This window comes from Pleurodeles waltl, chromosome 4_2 (assembly GCF_031143425.1).
Source record: "Pleurodeles waltl isolate 20211129_DDA chromosome 4_2, aPleWal1.hap1.20221129, whole genome shotgun sequence".
Taxonomy (NCBI): domain Eukaryota; kingdom Metazoa; phylum Chordata; class Amphibia; order Caudata; family Salamandridae; genus Pleurodeles; species Pleurodeles waltl.
The window spans coordinates 363,343,954-363,359,937 of NC_090443.1; the positions used below are offsets into that span (position 1 = coordinate 363,343,954).

The 15,984-nt window shown below is 45.2% G+C and overlaps 1 protein-coding gene across 1 annotated transcript in view; it reads left to right on the forward strand.

Annotated features, from left to right (window-relative positions):
* Positions 1-15,984, forward strand: part of PLBD1 (phospholipase B domain containing 1) — a 245,604-nt gene that overhangs the window by 145,447 nt on the left and 84,173 nt on the right. The window contains exon 7 of the mRNA XM_069231448.1: positions 6,761-6,961. Within this exon, the coding sequence (XP_069087549.1) occupies positions 6,761-6,961 (201 nt within the window). The remainder of the gene's footprint in view (positions 1-6,760; positions 6,962-15,984) is intronic.

Consider the following 15,984-nt stretch of genomic DNA (forward strand, 5'->3'; position numbering starts at 1 on the left):
ATTGAGGGGGATATGATAATTAATGACCAGCAAAATACACTAATATTATCTGAATTAGGCGAATTAGATCAAGCCTCCCAGTTCACAAACCTATACCAGCAGGAGAACAAAGACAAAAAAAGCCTGACTCCTAAAATAAGCAGGAGGTAATTTGAAGAAGAGGGCACAATAATCAGGGTCATCAACTCGAGACATGCTTATCCCCAAGGGGCTCAAATTGGAACCCAACCAGCCCAATACCAGGAAAAAAAAGAGAAATGTCAAAGCCATCTCGGGAGGATGATTACTCAAACAGATCAATAACAAGGCAAATGACCATAAAGTCAAAACACCTGACAGAGTAGTAGAAGACCCAAGGCTCGCCCAACTTGGTGAACAGGAGGGCAAAATAGGCAGCCCCGACTCCGGTATGCCAAATGACTGTTTGCAACTAATACTGGAACCTCAATACCAGTCTAGGGGGCGATTCGACATCTTAAACAGGGGAAACATATTGAAGCTACTACAAGCCACTCCTACACTAAAAGATATAAAATCCACTGATATCGTCTCTATAGAGTTTGTCTCAATGGAAAAGACAAATAAAGGAGCCCCTAGCGAAGCAACCTTGGTAACCTGGAGGACACCATTTCTGGTCAAAAGAGTGGCTGATGAAAAATGAGCTTTTCTAAAATGGGGAATTAAGCTCAGCACCCCCAAGCAAATTGGTTATCCTGATCCGTTAGAGGAACACAAAAACTCATCAAATCAACAAATATTAAAAGAGTCAGGCAAACCCTTTTCAGTCCTTAGGTCGGCAATTGGAAAAAACGAGGGTTACCCTCCAGGGGGCACTCCTTTTAATACGTATTCTTTAGTACACTCTGAATTAGGCCAGATATCAGAAATAACTTATTTAGAAAAACATCACTGACTAGTAAGTAACAGGACAACATCCTAACAAACTGATATAACACCCCCTTTCAGGTCTGCTCATGGAATATAAATGGGGTCAGACCGAACACAAACCAAAAAGATCTATCAACCCTATTAAAGAATTTCCACATCATCCTCCTTCAGGAGACTTGGGCTACAAACCCTTTTGAAATCGATGGATACACGGGGTTTTTCTCCCCAGCAATAAAGGAGAAAAAGTATGGCCATTCAAAGGGGGGCCTTGCTACTTTCAGTTCAGCAGGTCTAAAATTATTGTGTACTCGAATATATGCTGAAAACAAAGATTTCCTGGTTGTGAAGCTAGACGGGTGGCACAGGGATCTGTCAAGCCCACTCTTCCTAATCAATGTTTACATCCACCCAGATGCCCAATCCAAAAAACACGTCATTGAAATTGATATTTTTAATTGTAACTGCCCATCAAGACCTAGGCCCCCTGGAGCTTTTAATAACTGGGGATTTCAATCAAAAATTATTAAATCCCTTTGAAAGGGATACACAAACTATTTTGCAAGATCACTTATGGGCTGTACCACAACAATCTCTGGGGGAAATTGAGAGAGGAAAAGCCGGTACGCCAACACTCACTTTAGTAAAATACTTTGAGGCTCTTGGGCTTAGAATCCTAAATGGGAGATACCCTCCGGATACTCCGCCAGCATCTACCTGCTACGCTACCCAAACCCACACAATAATTGACTACACAGTGGCCACACTACTCTTGCTTACATCAATCACAAAGTTTTTCATCATAAAATCAGATATGAGTGACCATGGCCAGCAATGCCTGGAAATCGGATGTGATCCTCCTATTTATAACACTGCATTAACCATGCCAGGAGATGTCACTACAACAAATTATTAAAAAAACTCTGATGGTCTGAAAAACTATAGGAACCTACAGGGGCCTGATCAAGGGCAATATTTGCACAATGCAATATGGACATAACCAGGGATCCAAAAGAAATGTGGTCATTTTTCCTAAACAATTTTGCGGTTAGTCTTCTTGCAGATCAGCCACAAAAGAGATATCGAAACAAGGCACGTGGTGCAAATACAAACATAAATATAAATTATTCAGCGCATATTATTAAATTAAGGAAAGAAAGAAATAAAGTATTAACATTATACAATAAGGACCCGACAAATGGTTGTATTAAGGCAGACTTGAAAAATCTAAATAATGCATATTGGAAACAATTATGGGAACATAAACACCTGAAACATCAAGACCTTTGGGCAAAAGCCCTATTTCTAAGTAAAAAAACAAAATACTCAGGGCTTTTGGAAAATGGTCAATGATTTGAATAAGGCCGAGAACTTTGTTTAGCTCAAATATCCCGGAACCCGTCTGGGTTGACTATTTAAAACAACACTTTGATGAATCCAAGCTAGTCGATAAAATCTTAGAAGTGGCCACAGAAAAATCAAGTCCAGGGAAAATGACATTAAAATCCCTTTTTGTCCAAAAGGAAATTAAAGAAATAACTTTTTAAACAACAGAAGTCAGCAACTTAATAAAAAAAGCAGAAATTGGGGTGCTCCCGGCCCCAATGGAATCCCAAATGATCTGTTTAAATTAGATTCGACCTATTGGGGTGAAAATCTTGCCCCTACTTTCAATCATTGTCTATTGTCAAGAAGTATTCCTAAATCCTGGAAAGGAGCAATAATTTACCCAATATTTAAAGGAGGTAACAAAACAAAACCCGAGAGTTACCGACTAATAACTCTAATAGATGTAGAAGCCAAATACTATGCTGGTCTTTTACTAGAACACCTCTGTAGCTGGGCAACGGAAAATAGTATTATCCCTCCTAACCAGACAGCTTTCGTAAAGGGGCTAGGCACTGCTGCAAATATATTAACCTTATCAATGGTCATTGACATATGCAAACAAAAAAAACAGCCCTTGTATCTGTGTTTTGTGGACTTTCATCTGGTCCTGCGACCTCTCTTATGGGAGAAACTAGCTTCCTGGGGAATACCAGAGATTTTATTAAAAGCCATACAGCAGCTACATACAGACACGTGGGTAAGAGTCAAGGTAGGGGATGGCTCCTTCCTCTCAAGGAAAATTATGACAAAGCAGGGATTGAAACAGGGCTGTGTGTTGGCTCCATACCTTTTCAATCTCTTTTTATCTGACTTATCTGTGGAATTAAACAGGGTTAACGGGCACTCTCCAAAGCTCGGCGATATGACTATTTCAAATCTGCTATTTGCCGATGATGTAGTTCTTCTGAGCCAAACTAAAGTAGGACTTCAGTGACTCATTGTTAAGATTTTTGAATACGCAGAGCAGAGTGGAATGGAAGTTAACCGGGAAAAAACTAAAGTAATAAAAATCAGTAAAAAATCCTTAAAAATTACATTGGAATTCACAAAGGGGCCCTTTGGAACAAGTAAATCAGTACAGATACCTTGGTGTACTTTGTGATGAACGCGGTTCCTTTCTTTTCCAGAAACAGGAGTTATATAGAAAAGGTCACGTGTTATTATTCGCTTTCCAAACTTTAAAAATATTCCTCACCGGCCCCAGTTATCGGCCCTGCTTAAAGTCATTGCAGCCAAACTAATTCCAACTTAAGGATATGGAAGCAAAGCTCTGTGTGGTCAAGACGCTACTATCCTAAATAAAATCATTGGAAAAGTCTTTAGGTCCCTATTTCAGCTACCGGGACACACCTCATTAGCACAAATTAGGCTGGAGTTTGGTTACGCAAACCAAAGCACAGACAGAAAATCTAGCTACATCAAAGCCTGGAAACAGTTACAGCTGGCAAAGGAAACCCTGCTCTGTAGTGCCCTTTGGAAAGAGATCAGCTCAAACACCGCAACCACTGGGCGCCGGTACCTAGACCAGACATTAATCGACCTAGGGGCAGTGGAGGTGTGGGATACAAATATCTCTTACATTTCTTTTTTTTTTAAATTTCAATCGGATTGTAAAAAAAAGATCACTAATCATGGACAAGGATTTACTGGCTACTAGATCACATTCTTGGATGGTCATTAATGATTATAAAAATGTTAAGCTTCAGCCGTACCTGGAGGCAGGGTGGTCCAAGACAGACAAAAAACTTTTTATCAAATATAGATTTGGGATTATTCCGGGCAACGCCCACCTAGTCCCATGGGAACGCTCTCCAAAAAACCCACAGTGTAGGCTATGCGGTAACGGACATGAAGATATAATTAATTTAGTTTGTATTTGTAACGTTTTAAGAACTGAACGCAAACTTTTATTGAAGTCATTATTTATTCAGAGGGGTATACGGGCTTGTCGGCAAGTAGTGATTGCCTGCCTCAAACTCCTGGACATTGTTTTAAATGCCACATTTTCGAAGTTTCTACCCTTGGTATCACGAAAACTTCTAATGTTAGAGCACAACTAATATATCAAATCTCTGCACAGGTGTGCGGAAACCCCTTTTAGATAATAATAAGTTCTGGCACGCTTTTTATCATATATATTGTAGAATGTAAAACTGATATCTTGTATCGTATATTTATTTTTATAGAATGATGTGATGTATCGATGTATTGATTTTTATTAATTATGCATCAAGAATAACCTTGAACTTGAAACAATAATACAGACCCCAAAGGGTGTGCAAAGGCAGGCAAACCTATTCTGGACACGTGCAAGTTGTTCAGATTAAATGCAAGCTTCACAGCCTGTACAGGCCCTCTATAGTGAGGGCGTCACTCTCCGGGGGCAGGCAGAGGCACAGGCCAGCGGCCCACGAGTCTGGATCCTGACAGGAATTTCAAACTTGTGTGCTGAAACCATAGAGAAAAAAAACGCTCCCACAGTGATACCTAGCATCTGGAAGCCAATAACGCACTCTGCATACCAGGGAAAAATGAACAAATGTCACATAGAAGCGCAAAGCGGTCCCGTGAGAGCGGTTGTCAATGAGCAAATTGATAATGAAGGATGATTTAACATGATTGAAATTGTTGGCATCACAAGTTCACAATAAAGAATAATTCACTTTCCAATGAAAGACTGTTCTGGAATTTTTGTGACTTCAAGTGTATGCAAACCATATCTACTGGGATTGAGATTGAGTGCTGTGGTTAGACCTTGGTATTTGTAAATTTAGGAAATGTTGTACCAGAAAGGGTTGTTAGTGCTTCAAGCAACCACTCAGCAGGAACAGGGATGAAAAGGAACGTAAGTGAATTAACAAGCATTGGCATAGCCAATAGGTCTTGCCTATACAAGAGCTATTGGCTTTGGCAATGTGTTTTGCCATGTTGTATACCAGTGTGGCTGCTGTTCAGCATGGCTAAAAGTTAGTGGTGTGGAATGTCAGAGTGGAATGGGAGAGTAGAGTGTTTTGAGTGGATTTGCTGGAGTGTTGTAGACTGGAGTAGAGGAATAGAGGCTACCCCTCCCATGCCTGTAACATTTGTCTGTGAGGTGGCAGCAGCTGGGGCTGCAGTGGACACTTCAGAGAGCTGTAGAAAACGATATGAGGCACTCAAACAATTTCACATACAAAGTATATTCCCACGTTGTAATAGTAAATATAGTAGAAAAGACTTAATAATCCAAGTTCAAACACTTCTCAAAATATGTAGTCCAATCCACGTAATTTATTGAATCCAAACTTCCAGGGTCCCAACAGTCAATTCATCGGAAAATCATATAACATTCCAAGCCAACACGTGTTTCGTCATGGCGAAATAGCCCACACGACTTCTTCAGGGCTTATTTATGACCGGAATATGATAAAGACGTATCTTAGTGTCCGTTCAGAATCATTATCATTCCTAACCATCAGTCATGTCCACCTCGAAACAATCAGTGTTGACTGAAAACGTCGTGACCTACACGGTTAAGGTTATCGGGCAGAGATATATGAACCGGCAGAGATTAGTAACAAGAGTACTGTACGACAAGCTCGTGGAATTACTGATTACACAACCAAGCAGTGATTTCGAGGTGGACAGTTCCTGGCCTGCTCAACACATAGGAACTGAAATGATGCTTGGCCTGACGAATCAAGAGGCTGTAAAGAAGAGTGCCACACAAGCCAACAAATGGTAATTGACATGTGGGTTTCAAGCCCCTTACTGTACACAGCAAGTCTCGTAAGCGAGACGCATTTGCTAGCGCATGCACTCGCAGGCTCAACCTTAATAAAGAAAATTTTGGTATTCAGTAAAAGTAGGTTGATAATGGACAGATACATTACAGAGCTGTCCTCGATATACCGTAGCAATGTTTGCTTCAAGGTAACATGCTCACATCTAAATAAATTAGCAGGTATGTTTCACTCATGACTAGATAGGTACACCTCTGGGCTTTCCTTTGGCATTTATGTTTTCAACCTTTGGAGCTAATATTGTAAGCTAAATTGTTTTACATCTAAATAGAAAGTAAAGAATGATCCCTTTTATCTTTTCTTCTGTTTATGGTCAACTGCGGTCTTAATTAGACAGCAAGAATGTGCATAGATGTTATTATTAAAAGTTTCTTTTTAACAGTTTAGGTACATTCATGATTTAAAAGTTGTTTGTGTATAGATTTCGGTGAATGTCAAATTTGTTCTAGTGTGAAAGTAGACTCCCTTAAAAGGAGGTCCGGCCTGCTGATTGATGGTTTCTGAAAGGAGGCTCTTTTTTGGAAGAAGCTGAGTCTGATGAGAAGCTGGATCTTGCATCAGGGACTTGTTGCCAAAATGGATTCTGTCTTCCTAAAATCAACTTAAGTTATGAACATTCAGGAAGCACTAAACATAAAAATCCAAAGCAGTTCCCACCCGGCAGTAGTTCCCATACATACCCCTTTCCCTCATTTTCTGCATAGGCTTTCTGGAGTCATTGGATGATTTCTACATTCTTGGAAGCGGCCTGGTGATGTTGCAGACCACAAACAACGTCTTCAACAAGACTCTCTTCAAGAAGGTGGTTCCTCAAGCACTCTTCAGCTGGCAGAGGGTTCGTATTGCCAATATGATGGCCAAGAGTGGTAAAGCCTGGGCAAAGACCTTCTCAATGTACAACTCTGGTAAGTGGCATGTGAACTGCAGGGACTGAGAACAGTTTTTTACTATTTGTGTCACAGTGAATCAAGAAGCATTGTACTCCATTTGGACAGCCAGGTTACTCCCTAGGTACTCCCCTTGGGTAGCAAAGATAAGCAGTCAAGGGTTACTTCATGAAGTGGTAGAGGGTATGACACTATTTCTTTTAAAAGTAATATGTTTTTTTCTGGACAGAAAATAAAGTAGGACAGATTAAATTAAGAACATTACAGAAAAGTCATAACATCACAACGCATTTACAGTCCACTAACTGTCATAACACAGCTATTCCTGCAATAACCTGTTCATTTTATCTGTGCCCTTGATCTTGTACAACACTCCCTGCTAGTTAGCAAGGTGGACGCAATGTAAGTAATACATAGATACATAAATTGTAAACCTTTTGAGGTAGTGACGTGATTCCGAATAGACTACAGCACCTGTACGAGGCTGTTTCTTTTTTTTCTAAACAGATTTTGTTAGTTATCAAAAAATAACAATCTAAAACAAAGAGGAAGGCAAAGCAAGAGGTGGTATACATTTTAAAGAGCCGGTATAACAAAATAGCAACAGCATGGAACACCTTTACTTTGCTCCCCTAACCCATCCCTCCCACCCTCTGAGTCAGGCTGTCACTGTCAAGTAGCAATGGAGCGAAATTGTAAGTGTAGAGCCTAATAATACATTCAATATGTAGAGGCACCCTCTGTCGGAAAAAGTGGAGTGAAGAGCTGGTGATGGTGGGGCGTAAATTGGAGGAAGAGGGAGTCGCTGGATGAGATTTAATCAAGGGGTTGTGGCAGGAGGGATTGAATAGGTGTATTATTATGGGAATGCTGATCTGGGTTCTTTATGCTGACAAGTAATGTTTTCCATGCACAGGCATTGTCTAGTTTCCCAACACCTCATCACGCCTCCCGCAATAATAGGGCTTCTTCGCAACTTGCCCACCTCTCCAGTACCTTGCGCCAAGTCAATAGGCTTGGGCCCCTCACAGCTTGCGTTTGGCCAGTATCAATGCTAAGTCTTGAAATTGGCTAGTTACTATAGTTTTAGAAGTGTGCAGGAACCAATGAAGGAGCCAATGACCTGGAGAAGTGGGGACAGTTCTCTCGATAAGGTGTACCCGTAACACCATCTCAGTATGTAGTCAGGTGGGAACAAGTCCAAGTCATGTGGATAAAATTGGCACTCTTTTCCCCGCATCTAGGACAGGAAGTATTTGTTAGTTTTGTTCGGGTGAGGTAGGCCCTATACAATATGTAAAAGCCAATCAGTCTAAAATGAGCATTCCTGGATATCCTCGGGATTTGCTCAAGAATAGTTTCCCAAGCCTTTTCTGTAATGGGGGCCCCCCAAGTCCTCCTCCCATCTGGATCTCAGGGTATCAAGTATGCACAATGTGTCTGTTTGCAATGACCTATATAGGCATGTTACTGCCTTAAAAGTACCAGCTGACTATGCTAGCTATCGGCAACAGAGCTGGGCTTGAGGTTCAAGGCCACCAGATTTCCAGTGGTGGCAGAGGGCTGCTGTCACTGATCTATGTAGCTGAAAATGTCCTGGGGGAAGGTCAAAGTCCCCTCGGAGATTGTCAGAAGGAGGACTGATTCATGGAACAGTTGCCCTATCCTATCAATTCCAGCATTCGATCATTCTTGAAGGCCACCCCAGTCCCTCCATGCTGTAATGATATCAGCATGGTTAGTGGCCAATCCAGGGAGTAGGGTATGAGTATGTGACTTTTTAAGGGCTTGGGTCCAAAAGTTCCTGATGACTAGGTATTTTCTGGTATCCAGCGTAGGAGTATTACTGATTCTCAACAGTGTTTTAAGAAGAACTTCCAAGGCTGGGACTAGTGGACCCAATACTTTTTCAGGAGATTGCCTGCCTGCAATCCATTGGGCTTTCCCCTGTAGCTGGGCCACAAGATAGTAATATTCAAAGTCTGGTACTGCCAGCCCCCCCTGAGAGGTCGGTTATTGCAGTGTGGAAATGCCTACCCGCCTTCAGTTCTGGACCCATATTAAGGGTCCTAGCAGGGTACAGGGAGCCGTCAAAAATGATCTAGGTATCCACAGAGCAACAGTTCCGCAAAAGTATAAGAACCAGGGAGCACCACCATCTCCAGCAGGGCTATTCGCCCAGCAATGTATAGTGGTAGGGTCTTCCAAATATCTGTGTGTGTCTTAAATTTTTCTAACTGCTAGCCCCAGATTTCTATGGAAAATAGTGGGTGAGGGCAGTTTTCAAACAACTATGCTGTATTCATGATCTAGTAGCAGCCCATTTAAGTAGGGTTGGGATTTTCTACTATTCTTTTTGTCCCATAAGTGGAAGTAGTCTGTTGGCTAGGACTTTGCTTAGTATTTTATAGTCTACATTTAATATTGTTAGCCGCCTGTAGGCTGTAATGTCTGTCGCTTGTTTCCCAGGTTTTAGGAGTGGCACGACCAGTGCTTCACTGGTGGTCTGTGAAAGACTATCTGAGTGCTTGGCAGCTTTGAAAAGGCCTACTATGTGAGGGTTAGTTCTGAGGAGTAAACCCTACAGAAGTCCTCCTAAGCCTGGGGTTTTGCCCTTCACAAGCCCTTTAATTGCTCCAAAGATTTCCTGTATGGTGGTACCCGTTCAAAGGCTTTCAGCCTCAGCGGCTGTATTTCATGGGAGGGGAATGGGTGCTAGGAAGTCTTGTATTGCTCTGTAATGATGTTGGGACCTCCTCATTTATAACTCATGGTAATATTGTAAAAAACAATAGTTAATAGCTGATGCGAGTAGAGAGTATCTCCAGTAGGAGAAAATATCTCTACTATCGGTGTGCCCCTTCTAGGAGGATTGGCTAACCAGGCCAGCAGGCGACTAGCATAGTCGCTTAGTTTGTATCCCAACATTTTAGCTGTCCTCCAGTAGCATTTCCTGTAAATCCGGGTGTTCAGGGCATTGTTGTAGCTTATCTTCTGCATCATTCATTTGAGGGGAGGAGGTTATCTGCAAAGAAAGTGCCTTTTTTCCCCCTAGCCAGTTGGTATAAAAGGTCATCCAATGCTTCAGGTTTCAGTCTCCAGCTGGGTATCTTAGTATAAGGTCAGTGCCAGTTTAGGTGTAATAGGACTGGGTTGTGATCGAGAGGGTACAGGTAAGATATTCAATATTCAATGTTTTGCACTAGGCTCTGGATGATGGTAGAGCACGAAAAGGTGTTGAGGCGCATGTGTAGCTTGATCATGGGGGAGAAATATGAGTAGTCTTGAGATCGGGATGTCTGTGCTGCCAGAAGTCCACTAGGTCCCAGCTCCGCTGCCAATCTGTTAACGCTCGGGCTGTGCGGTATGTGGGGGAGTCATGTAGTGGGGAGTGCGAGCAGTCAAGGGTTGGGTCAGCAATACAGTTAAAATCACCACCAGTAATAGTAGCATGCATAAGGCAGAGGGTTAATTTGGCTGATAGTTTCACCATGAATGTTTTTTGATCAACATCAGGCCTGTACACATTTAGAATGCTAATGTCATTCCCATTAAGCTTGCCAGCAATTGCCAAATCCTTGCCCTCAGGATCTGTGATGGATTTGAAATGCTGGAAATGCGCCTCTGCTCTAATCCAAATCAACACTGTCTCTGAAAGGCAGCGCCCTATTTGGCTGTTAAGTGTGTCTCCTGAAGCAGGGCAATATGGACATTACGTCGCTTTAAGAAGGAGAATACTTTATAGCTTTAGACATAGTGTGTATGCACCAGACGTTCCAGAATATCATCTTATAGGCTGTTGCTGTTGCGGTTGCCATGGTAGTAGTAGATTCATTCTAACTGCTATTTTGGCTCTCACATATAGTGGGCAAGATGGTGGTCTCTGACTCACAGGGAACCCAAGGAAAAAAGTGATAACAATCACAAAAAACAATAACACCCAACTTCCTCTCCCAAGTATAAGAATTAGAATCTCTCCCATCCAAACTTTGGGGGTCATTCTTACTTTGGCGGGCGGCGGAGGCCGCCCGCCAAAGTAACCCCGTCAGAACACCGCACTGCGGTCGAAAGACCGCTGCAGTGATTCTGAGATTTGCCCTGGGCTGGCGGGCGGCCGCCAAAAGGCCGCCCGCCAGCCCAGGGCAAATCAACCTTCCCACGAGGACGCCGGCTCAGAATTGAGCCGGCGTAGTGGGAAGGTGCGACGGGTGCAGTGGCACCCGTCGCGTATTTCAGTGTCTGCATAGCAGACACTGAAATACTTTGCGGGGCCCTCTTACGGGGGCCCCTGCAGTGCCCATGCCATTGGCATGGGCACTGCAGGGGCCCCCAGGGGCCCCGCGGCACCCCCTACCGCCATCCTGTTCATGGCGGGTTTCCCGCCATGAACAGGATGGCGGTAGGGGGTGTCTGAATCCCAATGGCGGCGGAGCACGCTCCGCCGCCATGGAGGATTCAGAAGGGCAGCGGTAAACCGGCGGGTGACCGCCGGTTTACCCTTTCTGACCGCGGCTGAACCGCCGCAGTCAGAATGCCCTTCGGAGCACCGCCGGTCTGTCGGCGGTGCTCCCGTGGCCGGTGACCCTGGCGGTCACCGGCCGCCAGGGTCAGAATCAGGCCCTTTATGTCTAACTTAGATATTCAGCATATTTCTGGGTGGAGCAGTGCAGTGTAACCCAGGGCCAGTCGCCCATGCACCCATCCAACATTTAAATTAAAAAGAAACAGTAGGAGGTGGGGGAGCAGCAGGATATTTTGAACATTATCCTGTGGGAACTATTAGGGTGTCTGATGCCATCTCCTCCCGCCCTTAGCCCCCCATCAAGAGTTGATGGGATTTAGATTGTCATTCACAGTTCTGAAACTAACAACCGGTAGGATGGCACTCAATGTCGCCAAGGCAGAAGAGCAGTGATCTGAGTCAGAGTCGCCTTCCTCTATCTGCAGGGGCGGGCTAGGTGGACCAGTGATAGACCCACTTAGGGAGGCCACTGCCTCTACAACCCTCTGCCTTTTTCTTTGCACCTTTGCAGTCCTTGAGGTTCTTTGCCTGTGGGAGCGATGACAATACTGTGTTGATTCTGCTCAGGGTTCATTGCTAGGACCAGCTTGCAGTTGCAGATCGATCCATGCCCACACTTCTTGGGGAGTTTGGTAAAAGCGGCTACCCTCGGAGGTGGCAGCTCTCAGACGATCAGGGAACAGCATTGAGTATTGCACACCAAGTTCTCCTAGCCTTTTCTTTGCCTCTATAAAGACTGACCGCTGGAGTTGTACTTCTTGGGAGAAATCAGGAAAAATCATTATTTTGCTGTTTTCTATAGTGAGGGTGCCCCACAATTACACTTGTTTTAGGATGTGGTCGCAGTCCTTGTAATAGAACAGACGGACCATCACAGGTTTCGGTGGAGTTCCCGGGGCAGTGGTCGTGATGGCACTCTGTGGGCTCATTCTAGGGCAAAGAATGTGGAGAGGCCTGCTGGGGCCACATCTGTTTGCAACCAATTTTCTAAAAAGGAGACCATGTTGTTGCCCTAGAGGCGTTTGGGGAGGCCTACAATCTGAATGTTGTTACGCCATGATCGGGCTTCAGCATCGTCTGCCTTAGCCTCAAGAGTTTTCAGGTGTAATTTCAGGGTAGATAGCTATACATTGGTGGAAGCCAGTGCTGGAGACATGTAGGCCAGTTCTCTCTCAGTGGAGGTGACCTGATCTGCAAGACACCGATAGCCTTCTCTCAAGAGACCTAGATCCAAGCTGAGAGTATCAATTTTGGTTTCTAAGGCCTTACGTGAGGCTGTGATGGCTTGTAATATGTCCTGCAACATTGGGTTTATTGTAGGGCTCACAGAGTCAGACTGAGCTGCATCCATTTGCAGTGCACTGTCTGATCAAGGTTGTGCCATCGCCTCTAGGTCGAGTGTTCATATGTGGGAATTTTTACCCATGGTGTCACTGGTGAGGGTCCGTGAGCCAGCAAAGTAGCTGAGGTTCCAAACAGCCAAATAAAAGGTGGGGGGGGGAATTCCAGGAGTAGTTCAACAAACTCGCTATGTTCAACCCCATGGGTGGCCTCTAGGGATCACCACCTTCTAGTAGATTGAGGGTTGTATTGAAGTTTTTGAGAACCAGCTATCAGATTGTCCTCCCCTGCCATATGTCCTACCCGCTGAGGCTAGGGGGTATTCAGTGGTGTCACTTTGAGAGGACTGGGTGACTCTCCAAGTACGGGGTCATGGCCGCTAGTGACGGGGTAGCAGTGAACCTCTCCTTTTCAACCGTGCCACCCACCACCGTCATGACCGTCTTTAGTTCTGCAGAGGAGCAGCCAAAGAGTCAAGTCCTCATTCATGACTGGCATGGGGCACTGAGGTGGGTTTTGCAGACGGGCCCCTTTTTGCTTTCGAGGAGCAATTCTATTCCACTGGCCATGGGTAAGCTGACTTCTCTCCCCCCATGTGGCCCTTACTGTTCAGACTCTCCGCAGCTCTCAGCGTTTTAAAAGTCCTGGGCAGCGTTGTTGCCTTATGTATTTCTCAAGGTGTAGAGAGGCAGGTGGGCAAGTGATTCTTCAGCCCATGCACACCGGGAACTCAGTTGGGTTTTGCAGATGGGCCCCTTTTTTGCTCTCGAGGAGCAATCCTGTTCCAGTGGCATGGGTAGGCCGACCTCTCTCTCCCAACATGGCCCTTACTGTTTAAATTCTCCGCAGCCCTCAGTGTTTTAAAGGTCCTTTGCCGCATTGGTGCCATATGTATTTCTGAAGGTGTAGGGAGGCAGGTGGGAAAGTGATCCTTCATCCCATGCAGGCTTGTGTGCGTCCTCTTGCCGGTTGCAGCTAAAGCACGGGCTCACCCTCGTTGGCGCGTGTACCTCTCCTGCGGTTAGTCCTCTCCCGACCCCAACATGAATCCTACCACAGGGTCCTTTATCTGTGGCTAGGCCTAAGCAGCTACCAAAGCATAGGACTCCTCTGCCACAACAGCTCCCCCTTGGTCGCCAGTTGCCAGGGCGTCTTCTCTTCCCAGCCATGTGTTCCACTGGGCAGCCCTGTAGGTATTGAATTTTAATTGCTGGTAATAGCGCAGCAGCAGAATTCTCCTCTTCAGCCGTGACACCCACCGCTGCTCGTTTTAAAGTCTGCGGAGAGGGCAGTGTAGTGTCGGAGCACTACAATTACATGCACGGTCGCCAGCGCATGAAATAATACACGGACACAGGGTGCGTGTTCATGTGGTGCTAGCATCTTCTGTTCATTGCTTCGTAATTTCTCTCCCCCGCCCGCTGTCTCCCCCTTTATTATATAACCGCCCACATGTGACCGGCAGGCCAACCGCATTTAACACGGATACGGAGGGGAGTCGGGCGTCTCCCCTCTACTTACACTTTATTGGCAATAGTAGCGCCCGCGACCACTTACCTCGCTGACGCGACACTACATTCCTCCCAAAACCAAATAGCCGGGCCACAACCATGGATTGACATCGGCGTACAATGGTCCAAGGGTTCTTGTTGAATGGCAGATGGAACTTGCTTCCAGAATAGTGTTCCTTTAGCAGTACAGCATTTCCAACCTGTAAGTCTAATGCTCTTGCACAACACTGACAGCTGGCCTTTCGATTTACACTGATCCTTCTCTGATGGACCTTAAAATCATCAATGGTTCCAGTCTTCCACTGCCGGTGATGAGGAATGGGCTCTACAACTGCCCTACCTACGGAGGTATGCCCGGGTGCCTGACCAGTAGTAGAATGAGGAGTCTGTCGATAGTTCTGTAAAAAGGAATATATGATATTTGCTCGACTGTCCACTTGCTGCAGCAATCCGGACAACCTTGATTAAGGTCCGCATGAATCTCTCGACCTCCCCGTTCGCTTGGGGCCATTGCGGTGTGTTCTGTCAGTGTCAGATGCTAGTGGTCTCAAAGTAAGAGGCAAACTCCCTCCTCTGAAATGGCTGTTATCCATTTTTATCTCAGAAATAAGGCCATGAGTGGCCAGGATCTTCTCAATTTGGGGAATCATGACTTCAGTGGTGAGAGCGGGGATGATCTCTACCTCCGGATATCTAGAGAAAACGTCGATCATCACCATGGTGTATTGGCCATCAGGTAGACTCCCAAAATCGAGACCGGCTGAAACCCATGGTTGTCGTGTCCCTAGCTCCGCCTCAAAAGGGACAGGCCGCTGGGGTCCCCAGAGGCTTGACACCATTCACACGACCGCACCATGTTCTTGACTTGCTTGTCCATTAGGGAAAACCACACCTTTGTCAGCAATCGACTTTTAGTTTTCACCATGCCTTGGTGTCCATTGTGTGCCAACTGCACACCCGGTCAGTGAGTGAGGACAGAATGACTAGCCGGTAACCTCTCAGCAAGCACCCATCGAGATCAACTGATAATTCATCGCAAACATGATACAGGCTCTCCGTTATTCCTTTGGAGGTGGGTGTGAGCGAGTGTAATTGCTTCCTCACAGCGTGCCACTGGTTTGAACGGATAGCTTACAAAACTTTCTGAAGGCAGTTATCTTGCACCGTGGCCTGAATTATCATTTCAGTTGTGACAGGTAGTGGTCGGGAACTGTCAGACACATACCTCACATACTCCTCGGTTTCACAAGCTTCATGGATCTCGCTCTCTGAGGCAGCTTGCGGATGGCGAGACAAGTACTCAGCCGGGTTATCCGACCGCGACCAGTATTCCAAACAACATCTATAGTCGGGCAATTGGAGCATCCATTTTTCTATCTGTGGTAGGGGTTTCAACCCTGTCCTGTTGAATAGGGAATGAGGGGGTTATGGACAGTTGTTACGAGGAACGGTTGGCCATAGACATAAAGTTGAAATGCTTGCAAGCCCAGTGCACAGCAATGGCCTCTTTCTCAATTTGCGAACACCGTTGCTCGGTGTCAGTCAATAACTGGCTCACAAATGCCACTGGTGACCACTCATCATTGCCCTGTTTTTGGAGCAGCACTGATCCCAGGCCTTTTGGGCCAGCATCAACTGCAATTTTTGTGTCTTTGGGGGACTCAAAA